Source organism: Molossus molossus, unplaced genomic scaffold, assembly GCF_014108415.1.
Source record: "Molossus molossus isolate mMolMol1 unplaced genomic scaffold, mMolMol1.p scaffold_m16_p_10, whole genome shotgun sequence".
Classification (NCBI taxonomy): domain Eukaryota; kingdom Metazoa; phylum Chordata; class Mammalia; order Chiroptera; family Molossidae; genus Molossus; species Molossus molossus.
Window position 1 is genome coordinate 18,423,869 of NW_023425345.1, and position 15,288 is coordinate 18,439,156.

Here is a 15,288-nt window from a genome sequence, read left to right on the forward strand (position 1 = left end):
GGCCAATATGACCTTGATAGTAAAAACTAAAAAGGACTTTACAAGAAAGGAAAATCTCTCTCATGAATAGAGAGGCAGAAATATTAAACATTAGCAAAAAAAAAAAAAAAATCAAGCAATATATCAGAAGGATTATCCTCACCTCAACATTAGGTTTATTCCAAAAATATAGGGTGGCTAAAAGTTAGATAAGCAGTATCGGTATAATTCACCACATTCACAAATATAAAAGAGAAAAGCCATCTGATCAATTCAATAAATTTCATTAGGTCCAGAAAAGGCTTTTGATAAAAAGTCAACAACTATTCAGGGTTAAAAAGAAACAAAACTCTTAGCAAACCAAGAATAAAACCAAACTCCTTAGTCTTAAAAGGGTATCTTTAAAAAATCCTTTAGCAAATATCAAAATTAGTGGTAAATGTTGAAAGTTTTCCATTAGAGATTATACATAAGACAGGATATCTGCTATTACCACTTTCATTCCACGTTTTATTGGAGATCCTATCCAGTGCAATAAGTCAAGAAATGTAAGAAAAAGAAACAAAAATTTTAAGAATTAGAAAGAAATATAATTGTCATTATTCACAGATGATTGTATATATAAAAAAAATCCAGAAGAAAATCTACTAATCAATTATTTGAACTACCAGTTGAGTTTAGCAAGTTTGCTGAATTCAAGATCAGTCAAAATAAGGTGTGGACTACCACGCTAAAAACTTCTCTTACTCCTGTTCTATAATAAAATATTATCTTAACAACTTACTTATTAAAAGTTCTCTTCCTGCTATGAACAGTTCTGAGACAACATCACGAATTTCTATTTCGTCTGTAGCAATAGGTCCAGTTTGCAGTGTTCGTCTATTTGAATCCGAAAGAGCTTCCAAGACAGCCAAAAACCGGGATGCAGTGCTATCAAACATCTCATCCAACAACCGTTCTGTGATGGTACGTGGCCATGGCAACTGTAATTTTAAAAAGCAAATATATATATATACATATACATAAATCCATTTTTTAAAAGTTCTATAATGTCTGATATTACTAGGCAAAGATAAGTAAGGCATGGTTAATTAATGCTAAAAGAGAAAGTGGTTAGCCTATCAATGAGATGGTTGTTTTTATGCTTTTCATTTTTTGAGCTGTTATTCCACACTCCATTAAGGTTTATGTCATGTTGCCAATACATCAAAGATTTTGTGATTTATTTATGTTTGCTTTTCCAAGGCAGCATAAAAAGTCTGTTTATTACTATCTTTTTATTAGGGCAGCATCAATCTCCATATGCTTTGTGGTTCCTTAAAACAGCCTTTAGGAACAGATACTCAAACTTTGGTTGCCTAAGAATCTCTCAGGAGTACTTTAGATTCACAGACCATATCTCCAGAGATTTAGTGGGCCTGTATGGACATTTTTAAAAAGCACTACAAGAAATTCTGATGCAGGGTCCTCAAACCCAAATTTGAAACAATATTTCATAGCATAAATAACTGGTCTTATGTTAGTTAACTCTAAATAAAAGTTGATCAGCTATATATTAATAAGCTAGAGATGCCCAGCCAGTGTGGCTCGGTGGATTGAGTCTCTTCCCATGGACTGAGAGGTCCTGGTTCAGTTCCCGGTCAGGGCACATGCCTGGGTTGCAGGCTCAACAGCTAATAGGGGGCGTGCAGGAGGCAGCCAATCGATGTTTCTATCTCTCTCTCCTTTTTTCTCTAAAAAATAAATAAAAACATACTTTAACAAATAAATAAATAAGCTAGTGACTGTTAGAGCCCTGCGTGAACTCCCAGCCACTCTGCTTTGTGTCAGCCCAGAATGATTCCTCTTCCTGCAGATGGCTTGCCTCCATGACTTATTCTGACAAATTACCTGTTCTCTGTATTTAGATTACCAGAAAATAAAGGCAGCTCTAGTTGGCTTTCCTAGAATCCATGTCCAGTTAGAACATACCCGTCATATTCCCCGTCATTCCTTTGCTATTTTCCTTTTCCTAGGGGCAAAGTCGGAAAGATAGAAAAAACAAAAGCAGGGATAAAACCCAAACAGATTACAGTTTACCTTGTTTTTTAAAATATCATAGGATAACTAGCAAAAAAAAAAAAAACAATATCAGAGCAATAGATGAATACCAAGTAAGGAATTTAAAACCATAAACATTTTAAAGATCTAAAAAAAGGATTTAAAGTCAAAATAATAAAAAACGGACTGTCAAGCATGACAAGCAAAATATTAATGTCTATAAAAGCAATGAGTCCATCAAAATATATTTTAAAAATTAAAATCTCTAGTAGAAATATAAGATTATCTCTCAAAGACTAAAAGATAATTCACGTCAAAAAGAAAAACAGAGCAAACACAAATATAAGGGAAAATAAAATCTCAAAAATAAAGTTAAAAAAAGCCATTTTATTAAAACTGAATTATAAAAAAATAAAGAAATGATAATTGCTTGTGGCAAAATTGGTGCATGCAGGCTGTCATTTTGGTGTTTTTTGTTTTTTTTTATCCTCACCCAAGGACATTTTTCCATTTTTTGTACAGATAGAGTGGGAGGGAGAGAGAGGAAGAGAGAGAGAGAGAAACATCGACGTGAAGGGACACATCGAGTGGCTGCCACCCTCACGACCAACCAGGGTCGGGGACAAACTGCAACCGAAGTAGGTGCCCTTAGCGGGAACCGAACCCGGGTCTCTCCGGACCGCAGGCCGACGCTCTAACCGCTGAGCCAAACTGGCCAGGGCTGCAGGTTGTCATTTTGGAAATTAATTTGGCAATACATAGCAAGGGAAATAAAAGTGTATCCTTTGGTTCAAATCCTACACCATGAATTTTATCCTCAGGAAATGGAAGGAAGGAAGGAAGGAAGGAAGGAAGGAAGGAAGGAAGGAAGGAAGGAAGGAAGGAAGGAAGGAAGGATATATATATATATTTGAAGATGTTGATTATATCAATATTTATAATAGCAAAGAAACAAATAAAATAATAGTAATAAAAATACCAGACAAATCCTGGCACATATACTGCATAGGGTATATTAAATCATCTTTAAAAATCTAAGGATAGCCCAGCTGGTGTGGCTCAGTAGTTGAGCATCGACCCATGTACCAAGAGGTTGCTGGTAGATTCCTGGTCAGGGCACATGCCCAGGTTGTACGCTTGATCCCCAGTGGGGGGCATGCAGGAAATGGCCCATCAGTGTTCTCTCTCATTGATGTTTCTATCTCTCTCTCCCTCTCCCTTCCTCTCTCTCTAAAATCAATAAAGAAAAAAATTTTTTTTCAAATGTAAGGACAGAGGAGAAGCTGAATGATGCAACCATACAATCTGTTCCACTTCTAAGTACTATGATTTCCGTGACATTTACTCCATATGATGCCTTATGTTAATTCCCCAACACAACACACCAACCCGTCAAGCTCAGTTTCTCACTGTCCCCCAAGTAAATTTTGCTTACTCCTGCTCCCAAGTTATGATCATGTTCTGATCCTTTACTTAGACTGTTTTCCCCTTTTTTCCTGTCTGGTCAAATCCATTTCATTATTCCAAAGCCATTGAAAAAGATAGAACTGCAACTTAGTGTTTTCTATATTCCACCACACTTGAAGCAACAGTAAGTGTTCAGTATACGGCTATCAAATGAATGAATGAAAAATAAGTAATAGCAATAGCTAATATTAACTGAGGGTCTACTATGTGCCATGAACATTCTAAGGGTTTTACATGTAACTCATTTAATTACTAGCATTATTTCCTCCATAATACAACAAGCTACAATTATTTTATTTATTATGTAATTTCTCCACTAGAATGTAACCTCTATCTTATTCACATAGCAGGTACTTTAAAAATATTTATTGAATGAGTCACAAAAGAGTCAATCATTAGGTCCGGCCAGTGTGGGTCAGTGGTTGAGCATAGACCCATACACCAAGAGGTTGCCAGTTCGATTCCTGGTCAGGGCACATACCCAGTTTGTGGGCCAAATCCCCAGTGGGGGGCATGCAGGAGGCGGCCAATCGATGTTCTCTTTCATCAATGTTTCTGTCTCTCTCTCCTCTCACTTCCTCTCTCTCTAAAATCAATAAATGAAAAGATATTTTTTTAAAGAGTCAATCATTAGAAGTCTGAATCAGTAGTCCTTTAAAAGAATCCTTTGAAAGTCAAAATGATTTACTGTAAGTTACTAACTGGCTTACAATTTCAAAAATGTTTTATAAAATAAATGTAATGCATATTGAGATAACTTTCTTTTATAAGAAACAATACAATTATTTCATATACATAAAGCAGGACATTCTACAAACTATGTCAAGATAACATACTATGACTTTATAAAAAGGGTTATGTTGACTGTTCTCTGTAAAAACTATCCATTGAGCAATTATAATTTTTTCCTAAAAAGATATACTACCAGAACTTTCTATGTAATAATTCTCTTAAAGGAACCCAGAAATAAATTATCTTTTAATGTAATGTTACCTGAAATTTTAAATATTTTTCTTTGAAAATATATTTAATTTTTATACCAGGAAAATTATAAATCAAGTCCTAATAATATGCTAACTAATCTTGCAGCCTTGAATACCTAAATTTGGTTTGCTCAGAGAAAAAAAAAAATACTAGTGAAAAAAAAAAAAAAAGTGTCCCCTCCTCTCTTACAAACACCATAGCATTACTACTTTACATTATCAGATGCAGGCAGTTCAACAGCACATCCATGAAATTATCTATAATTTGGCAAGTTACCACCCCCACCAATTATATACCATTGGTTGGTAAGGGGTATGATTTTAAAAGGCAATATGAAATGTACTTCTGGGCTCAGTCATCAATATATTATAGTTACAACAAGTATCAATAGACAGTTACCTAGTCCAAATAATATCTGAATTTAAATATCGACATTAACAATTTTTTTAAAGGGAGAATTACTTCTAAATGTTATGAGAAGAATTGAGTTCAGAGACAAGCAGTCATTGTAGTAGTGAGAAAGCACTGGACTAGAGAGCTGGGTTCTGGTCCCAGCACTGCCAGCAGCTGCCTTTGTGACCTGGAGCCAGTAATTTACATACTCTGCGGGTTACTTTCCCCGTCTGTAATAGACAGGGACTGACCCACATGATTCCGAAAATCCCTTCTGGACCCTGAGATTCTACTCCTCTCTGTCAGAAACTGCTCCTTTTTTCCCCCTCACTTCTACTTTCAGTCACTATAAAGAGACTCACAGAAGAGTTTATGTCCACGGAAACAGTCATAGGATTCAAAAACATATAGAACTGGCCTTAAGGAATTCTGAGATTCAGAAAGGCAAAGGGGAAGACAGTGGGAGGAAGAAAAAGTCAGGAGGGAGAGAAGGCAGAGAACTCCACAGGCATGACTAGGTCCCAGGCCCCTCCTGGGGTAGCCCTGAGCGCTGTTTGCCAAATACCTTTGTGGCTGCAAGGGGCCGTGTGATGAGGCCTGACACGTGAAAAGCAGAGACTGCTGTCACTTCCAAGCTGGGCATTGCCTCCTGTGTGAAGTTCTCCAAAAGTTCTGCTGTATACTCTCCGACAGAATAACCAGCCATTTTCTAAATGAGGACTGCTCCTCAGTGTGGCCCTGAGCAGCAGTCATGAACAGAGCCCCCTGACAACTATAACTTGACTCCAACGGGAATTAAAGGATTGTTTTAAGCCACCAAGATATGGGAGTTGTTTGTTGCTACACTATGACCTAATTCCTAAACACTCCCAGAGGTAAAACTGAAGCATATATGAAAAAGTGCCTCCACCTCCTCTCCAGCCTCAAAGCCTTCTAACGCCAAGCAGTCAAAGACAAAGGCCCCCGCGGAACCACTCAGAGCCCTGTGCATTTGAACCTCTCCCAGCGTCTTCTTCAGCCTCTTGCCATTCAAAGTGACAAAACTGGGATTGTGCAAAGGTACAAAAGCTCTGAGAAAGGGGTGGAGTGAGGTCGTGTCCAAACTGGGAAGGCGTTCTTCTCTCTGCCATTGGTGCAAAGAACAAAGTGCAGGGTTTAATATTTAGTGACCAAGCTTCAAAAATACAGAGGTATGACACAAATATACCACGAAGAGGGTCTGAAAAAGAGAAGACATTCTCAGACTTACAGTTTGTATTTCCCTTAGGTTAATTCTTATCTTTGGTCTAAAGAAACTTTTGTTTTTTCTTCTAGATTCAAATACTCCTCTTTTGAAGATCATCACTGCCATCTGCATTAAAAAAAAAAGAATTATATAGGAAGTCACAGTGGGATGCAACTATTAATATGAAGTATTTCATCAACTATAAAGTGCAATAAATGTGTTTTATTTCATGAAACTCTGATACCTTTATCGTGGCCTCTCTATAATACTTTCGGGATGCTTCCGGTTGTGAGGAACTCATTAGTTCCAGCTGCCCTAAGTCATCAATCTTACCTAAAGCACGCCGAGCAAATGCCTATATCAAATTAAAATAAATTTAATATACAATTAGTAAGATTATAGTGATTAAAAATGTATCAAGACAGTGTGTTTTAGTCTCTCGGACATTTTATTTAATTGATGAATTAAGCTCCAGGCTGATGCTGACTCTCTGTAACACAGAAGCTATCCAGTCTATCATTTCCTACAAGCACCACTGAATTCTGCAGTTCTAAAGTTAATAAACTGTCAGATATGCTGACTTTATGAATTAAGAAATTTTAAAAATAAGGAACGTCAAATTCTGGTACTGATATTTTCAATACCTGCCTAATACAAAATAATATTGAATGTAAAAAACAAAACTGAACAAGGAAGGAAAGGAATTGCATACAAGAATACAATGAGGAAGGAAAGATACCAGAAATGTTCTTCAGAAGCACAGCAAAGAATATGGATATGAACAGAGAGTAAAGGAGAGGGAAGAAAGTAGAGCAAGAGATAACAGAATGAGAAGCCAAGTACATTTCTACAAATTAAGCCTGGGACTTTTGTCTTTGCTTTAGTGCAATTCTTTGGGTTTTGTTTGTTTATGTTTTTCTTGCCAGACATCTAAAGACAAAAATGCTGCATACGTTGTATCTTAAAATACTGAAACCCTCGGAAGTGGAAAGTAGCACACCTCCCCGTGGAGTCCAGCCTGGCAGTCATAGTAGCACTGGCACACAGCAGTGTAGAGAGTAGCTCTCCAAGTCAGGTACCTGACAGACAGGAGTGGGACCGAGGACTCCATACAGGTACTGGCCCACAGGAGATATTCTAAGGCCTGAAGAAGAAAGGGCACAATTGAATATATTTTCATGGTAAGCCAATAATTGTGATTTTTGTTCAATATAATCAGATTATAAATTGTGAGCACAAGTTGCTGAATACTCAAACCAGAAATAATGAGTCAGAAAACACAAGCATTTAAAAAGTGCTTGTGTTTATCTCTAAAAGAATAATTTAGAGAACTAAAAATCTCAAGTTTAATGTCTTCCTTCTTAGTTCCTAAAGTCCTATGAACTCAGCTCATTCTTATGAATATATATCAAGTGCCAACAACAGAATAGGAGCTAATTCTAACAATACAATTGTTATTAGCTGGCCAGGAACCAATGCATCATTTTTTAAATAAACCGGTATAGCTAGATAGGAAAAATGAAAAAGGCTTACAGTCTGGGGCCTGTAATACTTAGTAGGAACGGTTGAAGACTAGAATCAAATAGACCTGCATTTCAGTCCCAAATTTATCACCTAGTAGCAGTGTCATTTTACCTCTCCAGACCTCAACTTTCTCATCTTTAAAATGGGTTTTTGGCCCTGGCCGGTTTGGCTAAGTGGTTAGGACATAAGCCTTTGGACCCAAGAGTCACAGGTTCAACTCCAGTCAAGGGCACTTACCTCTGTTGTGGTTCGGTCCCCAGCCCTAGTCAGGTCATGCGGGAGGCAACAAGTCGATGTGTCTCTCTCACATCAATGTCTGTCTGTCTGTCTGTCTGTCTCTCTCTCTCTCCCCCTCCCACTCTATCTGAAGATAAATGGAAAAAATATTCTCAGGTGAGGATTTTTTTTTTTTTTTTTTGTGGTACATGCCCCTAGCAGGAACTGAACCCGGGACTCTCTGGTACGCAGGCCAATGCTCAACCGCTGAGCCAAACTGGCCAGGACGAGGATTTTTTTTAATGGGTTTTTTGACACATCACCGCAGTGCTGTTATGGAGGAAACAACGTATATGGCGTGCTAGGATGGTATTTGGCACACTCCATAAGTGATGCCTATTTCCAGTGTAACTAACTATTCCCAAGGTACAAGTGAAATAAAATTATGGGGAAAAGGTAATCGTTGTTATTGGTCTGTCTGTAGGAATATATGTAAGAGTCACTTATGTTATTTTAGCTGAATGTCTTTTCCCCACAAGTCCACTGATAATTCTTGTTGAACATGTCCTTTCCACAAACCCTATACTGGGAAACACTATTTGACTACATGTATACTGCAGTTAACCTTTTCAGTCTTTTTCCTTTCTTCAAAAATATTCCAAAAGCTCAAATGGCAATTAGAATATATTGCCTTTCATTTGATTGAATATAAAAAGAAATTTGGTCTGTGCTCTGCATGTTGTCATAAAAAATACTACTGGGATAAAATAAGAATCTATGAGCTAACTATCTCAGAATACAAAATTCTAAAATCATGCCTTAACCAAGAAGGTCTTCATATGTCTCCCTGGACTATTGCATACTTCCTCAATTGTCTACCTGTCTTTGGTCTTACCATCACCCTTCTTCTTATTCACCCCCTTCCTTATACATCCTCCTTACTTCCACCATAGTTATCTCTTCAATATGCAAACCTGGTTGTGTCCTCTTGTGCTTAAAACACTTCAACTGCTCCCTATTGCGCATAAGACAAAGTACAAGCAAAGACAATTTCTGCTTCCCCCACAGCCCATTACTTTTGACCTCGTATCATATACTTAAAGCTAGTCCAAAATGCTTTCCATTCCACGAAACACACCTTAGTGGTCCCAACATGCGTGTCTTGCTCACTCTGCGCTGTCCTCGCCTGCCCTATGAGGCTGAAACACTGCCTCCACCACTGGCCGTGCTACTGGACAATTCACTTCAACTCCATGTGCCTCGGGTCCCTCATCCATATAGGTACAACAGTAATTAGGGTTGTTTGAAGATCAAATAAGTTAATACACATTAAATGCTTAGAACATAGTAAACGTAAGTGTCAGCATTGGTAATGGCAAGGAAGACAAAGGAGGAGGAAGGGGAAGCAGGAGGAGGTGGAAAAACGGGAGGAGCAGAAGCAGAGGGAGAAAGAGCAGGGGAAGAGAACCAGTTGTTAAAGAAAACTTTTCCAACATCACTAGAGGGGAATGACACTGCCTCGTTCCTGTGTACTGTAACTGTGCTGTGTGTCTGTGCGATTTACACATATTTTATATACATAGACATCGTATGTCACATCCAATAGCATTAATATGCTCACATGTAATTCCAAATAGACTGATTTCTTTGAAAATAGAAATAGTGCATTATTTCTTATTATATCACCAGCATCTAGAACAGTACATGGCAAATATTCCCAAGTGCTATTAAATGAATTCATTACACAATCCTAAAGTCAGCAGAACCAAGCAAGGAAGAGCAAACAAATATTCTAGATTCTCAAGAAAATAGAATAATAAATTAGGACAACACAATAAAGTCCCTCTTCCAGTAACAAATTCTGCCTTCAGTAACTGAGGAATTAATTAAAGACAAGTATATGCATAGCATTCAACCCCACCATGAAAAGGCAAATCACTGAAAAAGTCCAGGAGCTGCATATATATTAAGAGAACCTAGCAGATTGACATAGTATTTAATAGTAAAAATAGGTAAAACACTGGAAACATTCAGACCCTATTCCCATCTTTACAGCCTTCAGAGACAGTGGACATAACCTGAGTGAAAGCAGCTCGGCGGACCTCTACGAGAAAGAAGACAACTGAAAGGGCAGAGTTCGCCACAGTCTGGTCAGTTTTGATTCCAGAAGTAGAACAGGGCTTGCCACAGCATCACGATACTCTTGGCTACCCACTGGCATGTAAGCCCATCTCGCTGGAATGAAGTTCACTTAGGAAGCGGACCATGTCTGTCTTGATCAACACTGTATCCTCAGCTGCTAGAACTTTATCTGGCATGTGGTAGACATGCAATAAATAGCTGTTAACTATCAGTGTGGAGTGGTGGTGGGGGGGCGTCAATGGGGGTAAGAAAAGGGAGGAACATCTGAATACTTTCAACAATAAAGATATATCAAAAACATAGAAAATTTGAGTATGAAACATATAAAAATTGAAATAAGGAACACAGTAGGTTTTTTTAAATAACAGAAGAAAGAATTGGCAAAATTAGATAAAGGAACTTTGCCAATAGGCAACAGGAAGGGATGTGTATAAAAATATATATTTGTTAACTGGATGAACTTCATTTAAAAGTTTCAGTTTATAGTGCCAAATATAAAACCATTTCAATCAAGTAAGGCCTGAAAGTCAATCTAATTTCATCCCCACCAACACCACCTGCACCACCACCTGATGCCCCGCCCCCAACCTTCCCTGCCTGAGTTCCCACCTCCAGGTGCATCAGAGGACATGAAAAGTACTTTCTTCATCTGAAATCCAACTTGATGTGCCTCCAGTGTATCAATCCTAGTCATGTCTTCTGGAACAGCACAAAACCACTCAAAACTCACTTTCCAATTACAGCCTTCCCAGAATCTGAAAACAGCCATGCTACATGCCCTCTCCCCCAGCTCTGTCTCCAGGAGCAGATCCCGGAGCATTTACTTCTCTGCCTCCCAGAACTGCACTTCCCTTCCCCATCATTGTGAGTCTTCTGCAGCTTTGCTCCACATTGCCAATGTCCCTTTGCAGCTGTTCTCAACCTGTGGGTTGCAACCCCTTTGCGGGTCAAATGTCCCTTTCACAGGGGTCGCCTAAGACCATCGGAAAACACATATTTCCGATGGTCTTAGGAACTGAGACAGCGCTCCTCTATCCGTCTCCAGGTGGGTCCGCCCACATGCAGATACGCCCACATACAACATGAGGAACTGTATTAAATAAAGGGTCAGGGCATTAGGAATGTTGAGAACCACTGCTTTAGAGTGTATGACCAGACCACAGTGAAATGACCTTCTGGGTCCCCGGTCCTGGACACTATACCTCTTCTGAGTTGGCCTGGGGATGCTTTATTGCAGTTTTTTGTTGTTGCTGCTGTCACTGTTGTCACTGCTTGCTAACTCTGCCACATCATCAACTAATAAGGAATTAATAGTCATCAAAACTCAAGCTTTCTCATACCTGCTACACAAAAATCCTATCGTGGGGTTTTGCATTTAAACTGTTGTGGTTTGGGGGTTTGAGATTCAGCCAGATATTAATTTCCCCCTTTAAATCCACGTCTTTCATTAAAACTCTCAGGATTCTGGATATTAGAAATTTCACATTTCAAAATAAAAATGGCTTCGGTTATCAGTTGTTCATGTTCATTTTGAGTTTGGTCTCAGGCTTAGTATAAGATGTCCTAAATCACAGATTTTAATGCCAGGAGAGACCTTAAAAGTAACCTAATCTGACTCTAAGAGGCTAATCTGTTTATGAGTCAGAGCTGGAATTTAGGTCTTCAGACCCCCAAAAGCAGCAGCTACACAGGGAAACCTTGACAAAGGGGAGTTCTAAAAAAGATAGCTATCATTTCACTTAGGGGTCTGAAAAAACATCATTCCTCTTAGGGTTCTGAAAAACCATCACTCAGATTTTTTAAATGAAAAGCCATTTCCAAAAAATGACTTCTTAATTTGCAGCATTTTTTTGCCCCAAAAGATAGCACTATTTCTATTAATAAAAAAAAAAAAAAAAAAAATGGATGGAATTTAAGCAGGACTGTTCTCTTCATAGAAAAAACAAACTCTGTAAAACCAAATTTAAATTTAAAAATAAAGTGTTATTATTAAAACAAAATAAAAAAAATTTAATTAAATATAAATTACCAAAAATAAAAATATAATTTAAAAGGAAATTTAAAACTATTTTAAGTGCTTATATCACAACCAGGAAGATGCAAATTGAAAAAATAAAATCCCATTTGTTTGGGATTATTTTTTGTTTGTTTAAAAAAAAATTTTTTTCCCTTTAATTTCTAGAGAGAGAAGAAGGGAGAGAGAGAGAGAGAAACATCGATGAGAGAGAACATTGCATGCACCTGCATGCACCCCACTGGGGATTGGGCCCAGCCTCCTGCATGTCCCCCACTGGGGATCGGGCCCACCATCTGGGCATGTGTCCTGATCTGAATCAAACCGGCAACCTCTTGGTACACGGGTTGATGCTCAACCACTGAGCCACACTGGCCAGGCCCCATTTGTTTTTAATACATCATATTGTCAAAGGTTGAAGAGATTGTTGATGTAATATTGGTAAAAGCATAGGCCAAAACACAATTGGTGGAAGAGGGTTTGTTGTTTTTTTGGCAATGTTCCTCTATTAAAATTTTTAGGATATAAAATAAAATAAAAATAAAACAATTGCTATTTGAAGGAGGAGGGGCAGAGGAAGGGGAGGAGAAGAGCCTAGTTCAGGTGTAGTACACACAGTTAATTAATTCAGCCACATGATGGCACTGCAGCATCATTTATATCAGCCTTTGAGGAGAACACCAAGGAGAAAGCACTTCAAAGTTTGAATTTGAAGTTTACTCCCTCCATTCCCTAAGCTTTTGCTGGTAACCTCCCTCAACACAAAAGTGTTTCCATCTGGGGAAGAGCCCTCCCGTCCCACCCCTCCACCAGTCTTAGTCTTCAAGATGTCTTCAGGAATACAGAGTGATGTCAAAAATATTAACCCCTTCCACCCAGCTCCTCCATTTGAGTAGGTGAGCCAAAATAGGATGGGTCACATTGAACAAATTAAACCTTCTGAGTCTTAGCTTCTTCGTGTATAAGATGAAAGCAATAACAGCACCTTTCTCAAAGTGTTGGTATGAGGATTAAATGAGATAATATACAAAAGTGCTTAGAAGCCTACCTGATAAATGGTAGACATTCATTCAACAAATGATGATGGTGATGATGATGATGATGATGACGACAACGACAATAATGGCAGTGCCAATTACATAAGACTATAATGAGTGTTATTATGTATGCAAAGCCCTTCACCTACCGCCTAACACAGAGTAGGGATTCAATAATAATGCCTGGATCTCATAGGGGTTTACATTTCTCTGGGCTTACACTAAGAAAGGGCTGAGGAAATCATGTCTATTTTCCTTCTGTCTCAGGTTATAATAGAGTTGAACTCCAACATAGCTACAGAAACAGGGTCCCTCCGACCTGAGAAGACACAGATGTGGTTGGTCTCCCTGCCGAAGGAATCAACTCACCAGCTGAAGGTTTAGAAATTTCTGGGTAAAATTATTAATTTCCTTGGCAATTATTATATTGGAAAAAACTGAAGGAATTTCATCCCAGTCTTCAAATGCCAACTGTACCACCACCCACCGCTCCAAAATCCTTGCACCCCACACTCCTCTCACTCCATCCCACAAGCCTGGGCCACAGACCTATTCTCCTTCAGTCCTTATTCTGTTAGAGAGAAATTCAAGTTCTGTGGGGGAGGAGATGTCTTATGTAGGGCATAAATCAGAAATTATTTTAAATGACTATCATATTAAAATTCTCTCAGCATTAACAAGTACAAACACGAACAGTTAAAGTTTGGCACAGACGTCCCTGCCCTTCAAAGATCTGCAGACAGATGCTTAAGCAGACCAAAATACAACAGTTCTGTGAAGCAGTATTTGTTGCTACAGCAAGGGCAACAGGACTATGCAAATTCTTTTCAGGAAATTGTCTGGAACTGAACGTAGCATCACTAGAATAGTCTGTAGACCAAACTGCCATTATACATGGGACAGTCTCCTCTCATTTTAATTCACACTCAAAGAGCTGGCATAGTCTTGTTTAAGTCACTGTTAGTAACAGAGCTTTTAAATTCAAGAAACAAAACAGAGAATACACAATTGTTTTCCATTAAGTATGCAAATATCTTTGCTTCCGTTTTTGCTTTTAAGTGTTGTCAACTTTTAAGATACTTGGCTATGTTTTGAGAAAATAAGAAGAAAAAAGTATCTGCCCCGAGTGTTAGAATATTTAGGGTAAGGCTCTGCATGTGATAAAGAATAAAGTACTAATGTTCCAGATGCCAGTAACAATTCTCTAATTGTTGTGGTCTCAACAGGAGTATATTCGCCTTTCTCAGGCTACATTCCAATGACTGAGCAATGAATACAGGGAATAAATATGTCTCCTAGAGAAAAAAGTGCTACCAACATTCTAGGAAAGTCAATAGAAGCCTCAAGCTGAAACCTAGCAGTAAATACTGGTGAGTGGGAATCTTATCATAAAATAAAGTCTCCTTACCCTCAGGTCATGACTGGAACAGAGTTTAGATGCTCTTTCACCCTAATGAACACTAACATTCATTCATTCATTCATTCACTCACTCACTAGCATGTGGTCCATAAGTAAAGTCCAACCTATTTAAGCAAAATGAAGTCCAAGATCCATACTATGACCTAAATAGGGTAACCATAGTTTATCGTTCAAATCAGGACAATTTTAGGAGTGAAAGCAAGCACTATTAATAATTATTCCAGGACAACAGATATAAACCAGGACTGTTCTGAGTAAGCCAGAATGGACGGTCACCCTACCTAGAGATATAGTTACCAGATGAATGTTCAGCATCAAGTTAATAAGTTATGACTAATATGAGAGACCAAGGGACAGTGGAGAATATCAATTTTAAGAATGCTTTTCTTTTATTAATAGTTTATTATCTGCAATTTTACATATGATCATAGAAAAGTAAGACTAAAAATAGTAAACCTATAATATATATTCACTAAATTTTGTTATATAACTCACTAAATTTTCTTTGGTTAGCACTCAGTGCCAACAAAAGTCTTAAGAAACACAGGAAATACAGAGGAAGATATTTTGTCAATAAATTTCATACCTTGGAAGACTGACCTATAATCATCAGTTTTCTGCAAATGGTGTAAATGTAAATGGTACCTAGATAGAGAAAATAATCATTAACATGTTTCACAGTCAAACCATGAAAATTTTATATGCCAATTCCTGTGGTTTAAGTCTGTAGTTCTCAAAATAAGCATCTCATGAGAAAGTCTGATAATGGTTAGAGTTATAATCATTATAATTTGTTTTATAAGTAAATCATTAAAAGAAACTAAAATGACCATATATTAAGTATGTT

General features: G+C 37.9%; 1 protein-coding gene across 1 annotated transcript in view; it reads right to left on the reverse strand.

Annotated features, from left to right (window-relative positions):
- CFAP54 (cilia and flagella associated protein 54) overlaps nt 1–15,288 on the reverse strand; it is a 276,792-nt gene that overhangs the window by 241,285 nt on the left and 20,219 nt on the right. The window contains exons 5-9 of the mRNA XM_036250829.1: nt 15,028–15,086; nt 7,089–7,232; nt 6,333–6,443; nt 6,113–6,214; nt 764–962 (exon numbers count right to left, since the gene is read on the reverse strand). Of these exons, the coding sequence (XP_036106722.1) occupies nt 764–962; nt 6,113–6,214; nt 6,333–6,443; nt 7,089–7,232; nt 15,028–15,086 (615 nt within the window). The remainder of the gene's footprint in view (nt 1–763; nt 963–6,112; nt 6,215–6,332; nt 6,444–7,088; nt 7,233–15,027; nt 15,087–15,288) is intronic.